Source organism: Hyaena hyaena, unplaced genomic scaffold, assembly GCF_003009895.1.
Source record: "Hyaena hyaena isolate Hyena2069 unplaced genomic scaffold, ASM300989v1 scaffold_308, whole genome shotgun sequence".
Lineage (NCBI taxonomy): Eukaryota > Metazoa > Chordata > Mammalia > Carnivora > Hyaenidae > Hyaena > Hyaena hyaena.
In genome coordinates, this window is record NW_024080942.1 from 1,053,077 (window position 1) to 1,068,179 (window position 15,103).

Sequence of the window (15,103 nt, forward strand, 5' to 3'; positions counted from 1 at the left end):
CACTCTGGCACACCCCGCCTTCCGCATGGGGGGGCCAAGGCCCGGCCAGGAATCTCGCCTCAGGGCGTCACCTGAGCCAGCACCCACCTTCGCAACCACACGTCTGCAGCCAGGAAACCACCACGGAACCCCCCAAAAACCTAGAGCAAAACAAGTGGACGAAGGGACGACTCTGACGCTGTCTCTGTCCTCATAGCAGATCGCGTCGGAAGCACAGCACCCCGTTCAAGGGAGGCCCAGAGGAAGCGTGCGGGTCAGAATCTGTTCCAGCCTCGCGACGCTCTCTTCACGCCATTCCTTCCTGTGGTAACGTCATCTTAGGTAAGAACCAGACACACCTCTCCAGAGGAGGGTCCACAGGCCAAGATCCTCTTCCTGGCCTGTGGACCCAAGAGGCGCATTCGCTCCCAAGAAGGCCCACAAGATCGGCGCCCCCCCCCCCCCCAGCTGCTGGCTGGGCCCTGCCTGGAGGAAGCACGTCCTCTGACTGGGAAAGAGCTGCAGGTGACACGAGGAAAGCTGTCCCAACACCAGGAATCGAGACAGATGCAGTCATGGACACTTACACCACACGCCAGGGGGCCACCAGCCTGCGGGCCCCTGGAGCACACCGACCCCCACAAAGGCAAGCCTACAAAAGGAACCCCTCTGAGAACCCGGCTGTCTGAAGGACGGACAGACGGACAGACAAGCAGTACAAACCAGGCTCTCCGATCTGAAAACTGGGACCCGGAAGCACAGAGAGCATCTCCAAGGGGCCCGTTTCTCAAGCACACAAGTCCAGACCCTGTCCAGGGCCCAGGGAGGCAGCGCACCGCCCCACGGTCGGCCCAAAAGGGACGCACCTGGTTACCAGCGAGGAGGCGTCCTGAGGGCCGAGAAGCCAGGCCCCCAGCGGCAGACGAGCCGGCAGCACTGACATGCTCCTCTGCGACAGCAACCGGTGCTGCTGAACAACTGCGCCAATTCAGTCCAAACACCATCAGACAAGCCCAAGAAAAAGAACAGAGCCCCCCACCTGGGCAGAAGAGGGCAAGGGTGCAGAGGGCGCCAACGTCCCCATCTCCTTGCCGCGTGTTCCTGCAGCAGCAACATGACACGTGCCTCCCCCCCCCCCCCCCCCCCGCTGGAAACCTAAACACCCTAGAGCGATAAAACATCCCCAGTCACACCGCTTCCTACAGCCCCATCTCATACACGGGAAAACAGGGGACCTACGGGGGTTAGGCCAACTGGCTGGAGGTCACGAATCAGGAGACAGGAGCGAGGCTGCGGGAGCCGCCCCCTGAGGTCCCACAGCCAGGCCGGCCCCCCCACAGGGCACCCGGGGCAGCCCAGGGGGGGTGGGGGGATGCCTAGGAGGTGGCTCCCCACGGCCATGCCACGGCACTTTCTGCGGGCCCCGGTGACACGAAGGGGCATCCCTGAGGCCTGACAACCGCACATGCAGACGGGCCGCCTTCACAGGGTTTCCAGGCTTGAGGCCGGAGCCCCACCCCGCACTCCGTTCCGCGCCGGGGCAACCACAGGCGACCCGCCAGGGCCAGGCTTCAGGCAAAGCAGCGTGGGCAAAGGTAAGCTGGTCTCCAAGACAGACAGACAGACACACACACGCACACACCCCCCCTGAGACTGGCAGCCCTCCTGGCACTGAGGGCAGAATGGTGCCGAGTCTCCGGCTGGCAGGGCAGCTGAGCGGCCCCTGAGCCCCATGAGACAGGAACGTGCCTCGGCTCCCACTGCCTCACCGGAACCCAGGGCCCCGGGGGAGTCGTGTCCCCCACAGAGAACAATTCTAGCACGTTCTTTGTTCCCTGCTGTCCTCATCCTTGGTCAAAAATACTAAACTAAACTATAAAATAATTGAAAAAATCAAAATACATTCCACCAATAAGCTGTCAAAGGCGGTCACAAGGAGCGACGAGAGCCAGGCGGGGCACGGGGGAGGGGGTGTCTTCTCAGGCAGCTCCTCCACAGCAAGTGGGGTCTAGGCAGCTGGGGGGGGGTCCCATCCGTCCCTGAGGCTGAGACCCTCCTCACGTGGTGCCCTCGGCACACAGACAGACGAGCACACGGCTCCGCTGAGAGATTTAAAGAGGAAGACACACCCCAGGACTCCCAACTGCGTGGACGCAGAGCCAAAAGGCAGCAGGCAGAGCCCCAAGAACAGGACGGGCAGAAGCCGCCGCCGGGAAGAGCGCGCCACGAGGTGCCAGAGCCAGCACGGGAGCGCGGGGACGAATGCCCAGCCGCCACCGCACAGGACAGCGCGGGCACACGCACACCTGGAGGCCCCACCCACTTCCAATAAGCAGGTCCCCCTCGCCGCTTGGGAAATGCTCGTTTGATCGGCACGCGAGGTCGGGAGCAGCGTCAGGAAAAGCACGGAGGGAGAAAGGGCGCAGACCATCTGTCGAACAGGCCACAGCAGAAACAGGCTCACGCCTCGGCTCCACGGACGGCGGCCTCCTCCCCAGGGAGCGCGCCCGCCGGCAGCCCGGGCTGGGCCTTCCCTGAGCCTGGGGACGGCCGCGCCCAGAAGCACAGGGCCGGCTACAAGGGACCCTGGGACCGGTCCGTAGCGGTGACAAAGGTTGGCCCCGGCGAGCCCCCCCATCCCCGGACACGACACAGGCACACCCCGCCAGACAAGGCCCTCCGCCACTCGCTCTGGAGGTGCGGGACCTGCCACGCTACCACAGGCCCGCACACGGGACTCCCCCAGGCCCCACCGGCCGTGGAAGGAACAGGCCCCCCCCCCAAAGAAAAGCCCCCGGTTCACCCGGGGCACCCCTCGCGCCACCCATCCCCGACTCCTCTGAAATCAAGGGGTCAGAGCGGCCTCTCCCGCAAGCACCCTCCCCGACTCAGAGCTTCCCTTGCGTACAACCCCTGCCCCGCGGTCTGTGGACAGCTGCCACCTGGGCACTTGCATAGCTGAGGGCAGAAATGCCACCCAACGCTCGTGCACGTGCGTGCGCGCCCACGGCAGCCCTCTCTGAGCACGGGCAACAGGCCCCTACATCGCCAGCCCCTCCTCTGCTCACCGAGACTCTGACACTCCACTGGAGGGGCGCCCAGAGAAAACTGGGCGGGAGCATCTATTCACAGATTTAGAAAAAAAAAAAGTTTGATGCAATAGCTGAATTAATTAGGCCTCCTAAGAATAGCTGAGCCAATGCAGCATTCTGTGTGTGCAATTTAATAAGCCTGGATATTTAAAAGAAAAGTTACAAATACCTGGGGAGGGGAGGGCAGCAGGGAGAGCTGGGGAGAACCCCAGTGAATGGTTTGGCGTCTGGCAGCCCCGGAGCTGCCCGGCCGGATCAGAGACCCTCTGCCGCCGGGCAGACAACAGAGCCCCGGCCAGTGGCCTCCCCCGCCCTTCAGCGTTTCAGAGAGGGAGACAAGGAAACGGGCGTGTCCAAAACAAATCGTGGGCCACGAGCTACTCCCACTCAGGGCCCCAGGTGCCCGCTGACCAGGTCCCAAGCCCAGGGCCAAGTGGCCCTTGCCATCACACGGGGGACTCAGGGATTCACACCCTGGCATGCCCACGGAAATGCAGAGAGCTGGAGTCGCCGAGTCTCGGCCCCCTGCCACCACGGCCTGGACACCTGGCTTCATTTCTGAATCTGTCTCCCAAGACTTCAAGGCACAAACAGACACTGCTTGGCCCACTTCTGTCTGCCGAGGACCGTGGGCAGGCAGCCCTCTGTCTGGGAGCCTGGGAGCCCACTCGGTCTAGACGCCTCCTCAGGGCCCCAAGGAAGGCCTAGGCCTGAGGCTGCAGCCTGGCCCGGCCCAGACCTAACTTCCCAGGAGTTGGGACAAGAGCATCTGAGTCTGAAGCCTGGCCTTTGCGGCCCGTCCAGGCAATGGCTGTGGGCCTCAGGAAGGCTTCTCTACCCGCCAGGCTAGACCGCAGAACACTGGGACCCCCCCCCACCCCACCCCCACCCCCCCACTCCTAGCAAGCTGCCTCATCACAGGGATCGAGCACAAGGCCCTTCCTATGTGGCCGTCGATGGGGACACAGACGCCACCCTGAATTTCCGTAAAAACAAACCCCGAGACAAGTCGCGGCCTGTAGAGACAGAGCCCCTGCTTGGCTCAGGACGCGCCCCCAGCCTTCCCCCGGCCCCGGCCCGCCCAGCTCCCAGGCCCTGGGGCCCAGTGCACCCAGCCTCTCCCACAGCCAGCAGGGACACTCACCCGGGGCACCCGCCGCTTGTACTTGTTGCCATAGTCAAACTTCTCCTTCACGTCGTCCAGGCAGCGGCCGAGGCGCGCCTGCTCCTCCTTGCCTGTGTAGTCCTGGCTCAGCAGGATGTAGGCCCGCCAGTTGGCTGAGTCGAAGCCCCAGTGGCAGGTCCGGTTCTCCAGCGCCTTGTGTGAGTGCACCACGAACTTGTGCGGCGGGTACATGAGGCGGCAGTCGAGGCACTGGATGCAGGCGGCACTCGGGCTGCTGTAGAGCTCGGGCACCAGCAACCCCTTGCACTTGCCGAAGCACTCGTGGTACACACGCACGCTGCGCTCGCTGAGCTCCAGGCCCAGCGCCAGGCTGGCGGCCAGCTCCTTCTTGCAGGGCGGCGGGTAGGCGCCGCCGTACAGCAGCGCGTTGCACAGGCGCTCGGCGTCCGTCTTGGTGATGAGCCCGCACGAGGGCGCCGAGAAGGGCAGGATGCCCATGACTTTGAGGATCTCCAGCTGGTCCGCCGTGCAGCGCGAGCAATAGATGTGCAGCTCGTCGCACACCGAGTTGATCTGCTGCAGCGAGAAGTCGCGCAGCACCGAGTTGAGGATCTGCGGCAGGCACAGGCGCTTCTCGCCGCCCACCACGAAGCACGAGATGGTCTCGCCCTCCAGCACGGTCTCGCAGCGCTCGGTGGAGCGGTCGGATGGCATGAAGAAAGGCCCGGGGAGCACGGGCGGCGGCGGCTGGATGGCTGGCAGGTGCAGCACGGGCGGCGGCTCGGCGGCCGCGGGGACCGGCGCGGGCACCGCAGCCGCGCTCGCCTCCTTGGCGCTCTCCTTCTTGTAGGCCTCCTGCGCCCAGCGCGCCGAGAAGGCGGCCGGGCCGCCCAGCGAGCTCATGGAGCTCAAGTGGAACTGCTCCAGCGTCTTCTGCAGCCCCGGGTGCGGCTGGAAACCGCCGCGGCCGCCGGCCGCCGCCTCCATGGTGCGCTCCGGCTCCCCGGGCCGCTCCCGCTCCCGCGCGCCCGGGCCCCCGCGGCCCCCGCCGCCGCCCCGGGCGCCCCGGCGGCGCCCCCGGCCCCGGCCCCGGCCCCCCCCCGCCGCCGCCGCCGCCGGCTCCCGACCGATCACGGCCGCGGCCTCGGCCTCGCCCGTGGGCGCGAAGGGGTAGGCGGGCGGGGCGAAGGGGTCCCGCCGCTGGAGCCCGCCGCCGCCCGGGCCCGGCGCCACATCCACGCGCCCCGCGCCCCGCCCGCCGCCGCCGCCGCCGCCGCCCGGGCCCCCCGCGCGCCCCCCGCGCGCCCCCCGGGCCCTAGGCGCGGGGCATGACCCTGCGCGCGCCGCCAACGCCAACGCCAACGCTCGCGGGCCCGGGGCTCGCGGGGGGCGCGCGGGCAGGTGCCGGCGCCGCGAGGCGCGAATCGCCGCGGCGGCCGAGGCCGAGGGGCCCGGGAGGAGCGGGGGCGCGGGCGCGGGGCCCGCCGGGCCGTCCTCGCGCGGCGCGCCGCCGCCGCCCCGCTCCTCCCACCGCGCGGCGCCCGCCCGGCTCGTCCCGGCGGCGCTGGCCGGCCGCGTCGCGCCCGCCGCCGGCCGCCCCGGCCCGGCCCGGCCCGCCCCGCCGCCCGCGCCCGGCTCCGCGGCCCGCCCGCCCGCCTGCGCGCGCGCGGCTTCCGGGGCGGCGGGAGCGCCTGTGGCGGCGGCCCTCAGAGCGCGGCGGCGGCGGCGGCGGCGGCGCGGGGCTCGACGCACATCCTCCCGGCGGCTCGCTCCGGCTCGGACTGAGCGCCGAGCGCTGAGCTCACGCCGCCGCCCCGCCCCGCGCCGCCCCGCCCCGCGCCGCCGCCGCCCCGCCCCTCGCGCCGTCTGGAGCCGCGCGTCCGCCTCAGCCGAGCGCCGGCCAGGAATGCGACCGCCTCCCGGCCCGGCTCTTCCAAGAACGCGCTCTCCCCCCGCCGCCACCCCGCCCGGGCTCGGGCCTGCTCGGCCGCGTTCGGGCCCGTCCGCCGGGGACTCGGCTCCGCTCGGCCCCGCCCGCCCGGGACTCGGCCTCGCTCGGCCCCCCCCCTCGGCCCCCCCTCGGCCCCGCTCGGCCCCGCCCTCCGGAAGGGCGCTCGGCGGGGGCAGCGGCGGCGCCCGGGGCCCCCCTTCCGGCCGAGGCCGCTTCCTGCGCCGCTGGGAAGGCGCCGGTTCCGCCGCCGACACCGCCGCCGCCGCCGGGGCTCCGAAACCCACACGCGGCCCCCACCACAACCGCAGACTCGCGGAGGGGCAGGCAGGTCGGGTCGGCGCAGCCTCCACCGCTCGCCACGCGTCCCGTCCACGGGGACCCCACATACGACACGGGCCCCACAGAGTGACGGGGGCGCCTCGTGGGTTACTCCACGTTAGGGCTGCCACACCCGAGGGAGCCCACCCAGGAGACACACAGTGCAGCGCGGCCCAGCACGCCCCCTGCCCGCGCCCCCTGGGTGACTGACCGGCTGAGCCGACCACCCCACGACCCTGCACCCTGGTCGCGTCCCAGCCAACAGCTTCGCCTCCCACGGGTCCCAGTGCAGACCTGCCTGCTCCGCGGGCCGGGGGCTTTGTGCCTCTGGACAGCCCCGACGGACAGCCCCGCGCCCGGGGAGCCCTGCCCTCCGCCCACCCGCCAGGCCCCGGTCCGCCCTCGGCAGGCGGCCCCCCACCCTGACTGCAAAGCCCCTCACACGTCTGGAGGGCGCCTGGGGCAGCCCCAGGAGACACCTCGCTCAGTGTCCTTCCACAGACTGGCTGTCGAGGGGCAGAGACAAACCAGAAAGTGCAGGACAGAAGAACACCAGGGGCACAGAGTCGGACAGGCTGGCTAGGTGGCCCCCAGAGGAGGTGGCGCCTTAGCGGAGGCCTAGAGAGTAGGCACTGGAAATCAAGGTGGCCCCCAGAGGAGGTGGCGCCTTAGCGGAGGCCTAGAGAGTAGGCACTGGAAATCAAGGTGGCCCCCAGAGAAGGTGGCGCCTTAGCGGAGGCCTAGAGAGTAGGCACTGGAAATCAAAGGGACGGCTCTGTCTGTGCTCGGCCCCCGTGCAGGACGGTCCAGCCACAGGACAAGGGCACCCAAGCCAACCTGGGCGCTGGGTGACATATGAGGGCCATGCCCGCTCCAGCCTGAGTGACCTTCAGTTAACTTCAGCTTGTCACCTGCTCCCACCTCCCCAGTGGAGTCTGAAAGTGGCCCCAGTCCAGCGCTCCTGGGGGTGGCACCTGCCCTGGGGGCCCGGCCAGGCATCCCTGTGGCCCCTGTCACCCCTGAGGTGCCAGCAGGTGTCTGGAGGTGCAACTAGGATGGGCGGCACAGGGGGACAGACACCCAGGAGGGGCTTGAGATTCAGAGTGCGGTGGCCCCAAATCTGGAAACCCGATCGCTCCCCTCCCTGGACACGAGCCCCCCCACCCCCAACCTCGCCTGTGTCCTAGGGCTGTCCCTCCCGCCCTTCCGTCGGGTTCCCCCAGCAGCAGAGCCCCAATAGGACGCTGCTCTACGTGTGCAAACATACAACTGCAATGGACTATTTCAAAAACAAAAGGCACCTCTTACTTGTTTGGGGATGTCATTTTCTTGGTCCGCGTTGGGACCAAAAACGTTTCCATTGCACCCAAGAGGGTTCGTCCCTTCCGTGTGGATTTGAATTCTCTGCAGCTCAGGCAACCTGTAATCCAAAGGAGGTGGTCGGGGCACCAGAGGGCTGGCCGGGGAGGGTTTCCAGCAAAGTACAGTCTCTCCTGTTCTTTTGGCCAAGCAAACACCCCCACAGGGGCCCTGAGCCCATGGTCCCCTTGATGGGCAGTGCCCAGATCCAATGGACCATTTCCCTACATCCTCTGACTTTGCACGCATCTGGGAAGGAGTCCCGGGAAGGGGTCCCAAGAAGGGGCCGGGCAGGGAGGAACCAACATTTTTCCCTTCAGGTGAAGGGCCCTGAGAAGCAGGAAAGGCCTGAGCTGCCTCTTAAACAACCCCTCCTTGGACTTCACAGCCTGAAAGATGTTGGAGTTTCAGGGGCAGCCGAGCCCACCTCACCCACCGCGGGCCAGGCCAGCCATACCCAGACAGAGCCGACCAGGCCCCCCGTCTTCTCCCTGACCCAGTGGGGGCTTCTCAGCCCGCTGGCCTTTCTCCCTCTACCCCACCCCTGCAGCTGGACGGCGGGGTGGCTCACACCTCCCCCCGTCCCCCTGCTGCTGGCCAGGAACGAAGCTGGCACGTAGAAGGTCCAGGCCACAGGCACAGCCACAGCAGAGAGTGGGGCCCCACTACACCTGCGCCCCCTTCCCAGCTCACTCTCTGGCCAGTAGGTGTGGGCAACGGGTCGTGTGTGTTCCTATCTTTGGGGCTTGTACCCGCAGGCCCAGAGCGGAGGGCTGGGACCGACACGGAAGGAGAGCAAGTTCTGCCACGTGGCTTCCCTCTCCTGTGGAGACACTGGCGAAGCAGAGCAGCAACACTATTTGGGTCCCAACGAGGCCTTGAGTGGCTGGGGGCTGGCCTTGGAGCCAGCAGGTTCAGGGTCAGAGGTGAGGGCGTGGGCAGTTATGGCAGCGCTCACGGGCCCAACTGGGGAAAAGGGCTGGGAGATTCAAGGCAGCAGCCTTGACGAAGAGACTCCAACGGACCGCTCCCCACCTGCCCGAGTGGACCAGCACCGACCTCCCCAGCTCCCACCTGCTTCCTGCTCCCTGGGAAGTGGAAGAAAACACCTGGTGGCAGCCAGGCACAAACTGCCATTGTTAAGAAAGTGCTACGATGCCGTTTTCAAACCTCAAATTTGATGGGGCACCTCGGTGGCGCAGTAGGCTGAGCATCCAGCTCTCATTTCAGCTCAGGTCATGATCCCAGGGTTGTGGGATCAAGCCCTGCATGGAGCTCTGCGCTGAGAACTCCGATCCTGCTTGGGATTCTTTCTCTCCTCCCACCTTTACCCCTCCCCTGCTCAAGCTCACTCTTCTCTCTGTCTCTCAAAATTAATAAATTAAAAAAAAAAGTTTTAACACGGAGAGATCTGGGGCGCCTGGGTGGCTCAGTCGGTTAAGCATCTGACTCTGTCTGAGCTCAGGTCTTGATCCCACAGTTCGTGAGTTCCAGCTGCAGGTCAGGCTGTGTGCTGACAGCGCAGAGCCTGCTTGAGATTCTGTTTCCCTCTCTCTGCCCCTCCCCACACTCTCTCAAAAATAAATAAACATTTTTTAAATTTGGAGAGGGATAAATGAATCATGTGTGTTGAATTGGAATTAGCAACACTCGCATGAACCCATAAGTCGCAGTGTTTATAAACAAAGAGAAAAATTGTAGATGTAATCGTGTGTTGGTACAAACGTCCATAGAATTCGTAGCTCTGTCTAGTGAGAGGGCCTGAGAGGAGCAGCATCCTGACGGCAGCGAGCGCACTGAGACCCCACGTCCTGGTTTCTAACTTCCGTCCTCCTTAGGAGACTTCTTTGGCAAGATGGCCGGTCTCAGGGCTCGGGCAGGGAGAGCACACTGGGGCACCTCCCTGTGCTGGAAGCGCTGGAGGGTTCACAGCACAACAGGGACGTGTTGAAAGGACGTCACTAGCTTGAAGGGACCCCCCACTGGCAAATCGGAGGTCACAATTACAGTCATGAGTTACAATCACGGAATAAAATGGGAAACCGCAAGTCCACGCATATTCGGATCCTTATTAGAATAAATTATTTGGAAGTGGAAAGTTTGATGAGAAATAGGCAATCTGCCTGGTTTTAAAGTTCCTCACGCAAGGTTCCCATAATCGCTAAGGGAAGAAGAGTGAGTCCCCAGGGGAGGTGCGGGCAGACGCCACCGTAGCCAATCTAATTGGACACCATCACTCATTGGCTCAGTCGTAGTCCTGCACCACTGACGGGGGGACGGGCAGACCACACGGCAGTTCTGTGACTCTCCTGCCGAGGAAGCACAGCCTGGCTCTGATCACGAGGGAAACTCAGACATCCACACGGAGGCTCTACACACGGAAGGACAGGCCCAGAACCCTTAAAGGTGTCGGGGTCTCAGCTGTCAGGGAGAGGCCCAGGAATGTCCTGGATCTTCAGAGACTAAGAAATGACGGCACAGTGTGATGTGTGGCCTTGGGTTGCGTCCCGTTGCTACAAAGGACAGTTTGGGGACAACCTGAAAGTCTCGGATGTGGTCTCAAACCAGATGGCGGCGACCCTGCTTTGGACGAGGTGCTGCAGTTACGCCAGAGAACGGCCTGTTCAGATGCGTGATAGAGCCCTAGGTCAGCAATTAATTCGCAGATGCTCCAGGGAGAGGTCCTGTACCTTCCTTACAACTCTTCTGTAAGTTTAAGATGGTTAGAAAACACAGAATGTATTTTTAACAATGTTATGGGAAGGATGCATAAATTCTGATTTACCCTTAGCTTGAGCTGCCCAGCGGAGCGGGCTCTAGCCTGAGGCAGCCGAAAGCCTTACCACTGTGCCTGTGGGGTGAGGCCTGCGGGAACACTAGCACACCGAGAGCATCTGCCGCACCTTCAAACAAGAGGGCAGAGGAGCGGGCCCCCTTCCCGGTGTAACACAAGTGTATGCCAGAGAACAGAGGCATGCTTTTTAAATGTTCTGTGAAAATGCACAGGGAAGGAAGTTCTGCAGAGCTGGAAACACTGGAACATGAACCATAGTGGTGAGCAGTGTGGAGGCCAAGCAGCCTACATGAGGTCTGGAGCTGACCTCATACCTACTGTGAGCTGAGAGTTCAGGCCAGCGTGGGACAGAGTGGAGGCCACAGGCCTTTCTGAAATGGGAGTTGAAACCAGTCATGATAACACAAGAAGGGGCTGTCCACTCGATGAAGGAGACTTGGAGACTCTGCCCACCAGCCTGGAGGTGGAGCTTAGAGAGCAACCACCCCAGACCAGGACAGGACAGAGAGTTCTAGGAAAATGCAGAACCGATAGAATATAGGACGCATTCTACTAGACCAAAAACCATATGGAATGCCTGTCGGAAGATGTAGGAGGGACTAGCTATATGTACAGAGGAAACTCAGCAGGTGAAAACATAAAGGCAAATATTAACTCCAGGAAAAACAAAGAAAAAGATGTAAGCAGAGTTCACTACTGGGCTCAGCAGTGAATATTATTTACATAATTATAATAGTGCAAACAACAATAACCAAAAATTATGAAATGGCTCACTTGGGAAGATGAAAAAAAAAAAGAGAGGCAGCTGAGGGTACTGGTGAGAGCTCCTCCAGTGACATCTCATAATGTCTAAATCTGGTTTTAAAAAAAGCAAGAGCGTGTAATTTAAAAATGTGGAGAAAAATCAGGCAGGAAACAGCTGAAAGAATTGAGAAAGGCCGATACCAGGCCATTGGACCCAAGGTCCAGAGTGGGGCTCAGGGACATTGTTGAAAGTGGCCTAACCTTTTGGGTTCTTTCTGTTCCTTTTTTCTATATATCTGTCTTTCTTTGGTAAGAATTAAAACAAACAAACCAGGGCCCTAAACTGAAAATAAATAACAAAGGAAAATGAATTCCCACCATAAAATGCCACAGTTTGGGACATTAGAAAACAAACTTTGAATAGGTCATTGATTAGAAAAGGAATTAAAATGGAATCACAAAATGTTTTAAAGTGAAATGATAATGAAAACAGTCAGTCAAAATTCCTAGATGCAGCTGACGTGGTACTTAGATTTTTATAGCCTTCAGTTCCTATATCAGAAAACAAGATAGTGGTTTTTGCCGAGCGAGGAAACTATAGATATTTTTAATTTCTTCTTTGTGCTGACCTGCACTTTCTGGTTTTCCAAAGAAGCTGCTTTTGGTTTTGTTGACCTTCCCTATTGTTTCTTCTGGACCATTATGGCCAGGAAGGACCCCCCACCCCCACCCCACCGACCGCCATTCCCCATAGGAGCTTCTGTGGGGTCAGCCTTGTGGCCCATCCAAGAACTCTTCATTGCACGTGACTGAGAAGGTGTGTCTGCTTTCCCTGGGATGGTCAGGGGTGAGGGTCCCAGCATCCAGTATGCAGTTAAGACCTGCCGAATGGGGGTCAACAAGGTGACGCCTGGGAAGTTGAGCAGGGCACCTGACCATGGGACATGGGAGTCCCACTCTGGCTGCCACTGGGAATGAGGGCTGAGCCCAGTACACGGCCGCAGTGGCTCACTGCCTCCCCCTCCCCCACATCCTGCTCGTCTCCCTCTGTGGGCAGCACCCCCACGCGCTGGCCCCCCGCCCAGGGACTGCCTTTGTCTTCCTCGAGGTGGGCCCCTTGCCCCCACCAAACACCCGCCCCATGGCCCCATGGCACCGCCGGCTTGGCAGCCCCCCGCCCGGGCAGGCCTGGTCTCAGCTGCTGAATGAAGCTGGATGGGACAGCACTGTTGCTGCCCGGCCCCTGGGAGCCGCGGAGCTGGGTGTCCTGCCTGTGGGCCCACACCCAGGGTGGGAGGAGGTCTGGCCCAGGCCCCAGGCCCCAGGTTGGAGAGGCCAAGCTGGCTCTGGACCCCTTCCTCTGGGAGAAACAGCCCGGCCAGCACAGAGCCCATTGGACATGGAGGAGCAGCGGCAGGAAAGATGAGTTAGGGATGTGGGACAGGATGGGACGGTCGCAAAGCGACCCCCTCACCACACCCCCAACAGGGGCTTTGAGGCCTGCTGGCATGCTCGGGGGGTGTGTCCTCAGCTGGTGGGGCCCTCTGGAGAGGACTCAGCCTGGAGGAGGGCAGAGAGAGCCCGTGTGGGCGCTCTGCCCTGCGGCCCCCCCCCCCCCCGCCTGCAGGACCCTGTCCCCCGAAGCATCCTGTGCTGCTCTGGAATGTACACCTTGCTGGGCATGGCCTGCCCGGGGCTCTGGCCATACCCCACCGATCACAGGGTGGCCGCCTCCTGCCTGTGCCCTGCAGCCCTGGGCCAGCTGGGGCCCCACGGTCACAGCGCGTGTCCTCCGTGTAAGCCACGGGGGGTGGGGGGGACCGCGCTGCGGGGCGGAGGTGAAGTCAGGGCCGGGCCGGGGCCTGGACGTCACCAGCGTCCTTCCAAGACCTGCCCCCACCCCCACCTCGTTGCCCTGCAGACACTGCTGGGTGGCCACCGGGTGGGCTCGGGGGACCGATGGGGGCAGGAAGGACGGGTTCTTGCCCGCATGGTTTCCCACCAGCACCTTCCAAAGACGGTCCTCCAGGGCTGCCGCTCCCAACGGCAGGCCCACGTGGCCAGACCAAGTGGGATCTGGGTGCCCGAGGCCGCGCACACGTCCCTTCGGGGCACCGAGGGCAGCGGTGCCATGGCCCTCCTGTCAGAGCAGAACACAGCAAGGCTCGGGTGCCCCCAACCCGCCAGGGCAGCGTGGGGTAAGCAGGGGGGGCGTGCCGCGGGGTTCGGACAGGCAGGTGGTGGTGAGGTGGCAGGAGGGCCCCAGTGAGTGGTCCCAGCATCCGGGGAGGGGCCGCAGGGGGCCCCTCCATGCGGGCCCACCCCCCCGGATAGCCATTAACCCCTCAGCGGCTGGGTTCCCTTCCATTATGGAGACAGGGCCCCACGTGCTGGGCCCCCACACGCACAGTAGGCGCCCCCTCTCCCCTGGATCCGCCCGTCCCCACAGCACCGGGACACAGCCCCATCTCCCCTCCCTGGGCCCTCAGCCCCTCCGGCGGCCGCCGTTGGGTGCTTCCAGCCGCGGGCCCTGGGCTGCTGGCTCCTCCTGGGACCTCCTACGCCCTCCCCCCGGGCCCTGCGGTGAGACTCCCCTTGCCCGGTGCCTCTGCTTGTCGCCCACCCCTTCCCTGCCAGGGGCCCTGTCACGCGAGCAGCGAGCGGTGAGTGGACAGACTGTCACTAAATCTTGGTGAACTGACTGACACCTGACAGAGGTCTGCGGAGGCACGACGGCCCGGCCCGGCCGCTGGTCTGGCCAGGTGTCGCCAGGTGCTCCCTCTTGGCTGAGAGGCACTGCCCTAATGGCCCCCAAACTGCGGCGGCCTTCAGGCCTCTACCCCTCTGGGCCCCAGGGAGCCTCTCCAGGAGACACAGCGGCCAGGCTGAGTTAGGGTTTAGCCTTCTGCAGGGGAGGTGAGAGGGGGCGCCGCACCGCCGGAGGCGAGGGGCCCCGGGAGGGGGGCCCTGGCAGGGAAGGGAGCAAGGGAACGGCCCTCAGAGCCCGCAGCCCAAGACGAGAAGGGCGGCCGGCGCCCCAGCTCCGAGGCTCCCCGAGCGCTCCCTACGGGGTTTGAGACGACTTAGGAGGGTTCTGTCGGCACCCGGCCGGTTGGGGGAGTATGGCCCGCACCCCAGGCCTGGCCACGGCCCCCGGGCCCTCAGGTCTGTCATCTGCGGCTCCGTGACCCAGGGCCCCGGGCCCCTCTCTCCTGGAGGCAAGGCCGCAGCCTCCCCTCCCTGAAAACTGTAAACCGTAAACCAGAGCCACACTGGCTCCCCGCGCAGGCCCCCTCCCGCCCTCCTGGCGTCCTTCCTGGCAGGCCTGCGAGTGAGCTCACTCATTACATAAGGCATGTGAGCTATTTCTTGGGGGAATGAGCTCCCCCTGCACGGGGCTCCATTTCCCCTCTCCAGCTCCAACCACCAGCCACCACAAGCCAAGGGGGTCTGGGCCTGAGAGGCAAGACCCCCATGTGCCCAGGGCCCCCTCACCCTGTGCAGGGGGAGGGGCTGCTCAGCCCAGGTCCCAGCCCCCACCCCGCCAGGAACGTGCGCGTCTTGGGCAGAGGAGAGACCGAAAGTCCGCCCGGAGCTGCACCCCGGAGGGCAGTGGGCAGCAACCCAGCCCCAACCAGGCCTCGGGAATAACGGGGGGTCTCCAGGGCATCACTGGTGGCTGTCACTCACAGCCCTTGCTCCCAGGATGGGCTCAGGCTTTCTTCTCTCTGGATTGGGGG

The 15,103-nt window shown here is 63.9% G+C and overlaps 1 protein-coding gene across 2 annotated transcripts in view; it reads right to left on the reverse strand.

The window, feature by feature from the left end:
- Positions 1-5,218, reverse strand: part of SKI (SKI proto-oncogene) — a 68,871-nt gene extending 63,653 nt beyond the window's left edge. For both annotated transcript variants that reach the window (XM_039248408.1, XM_039248407.1), the window contains exon 1: positions 4,216-5,218. In XM_039248408.1, coding sequence (XP_039104339.1) covers positions 4,216-5,184 — 969 coding nt within the window. In that variant the 5' untranslated portion in view covers positions 5,185-5,218. The remainder of the gene's footprint in view (positions 1-4,215) is intronic.
- Positions 5,219-15,103: the final 9,885 nt, after the last annotated feature.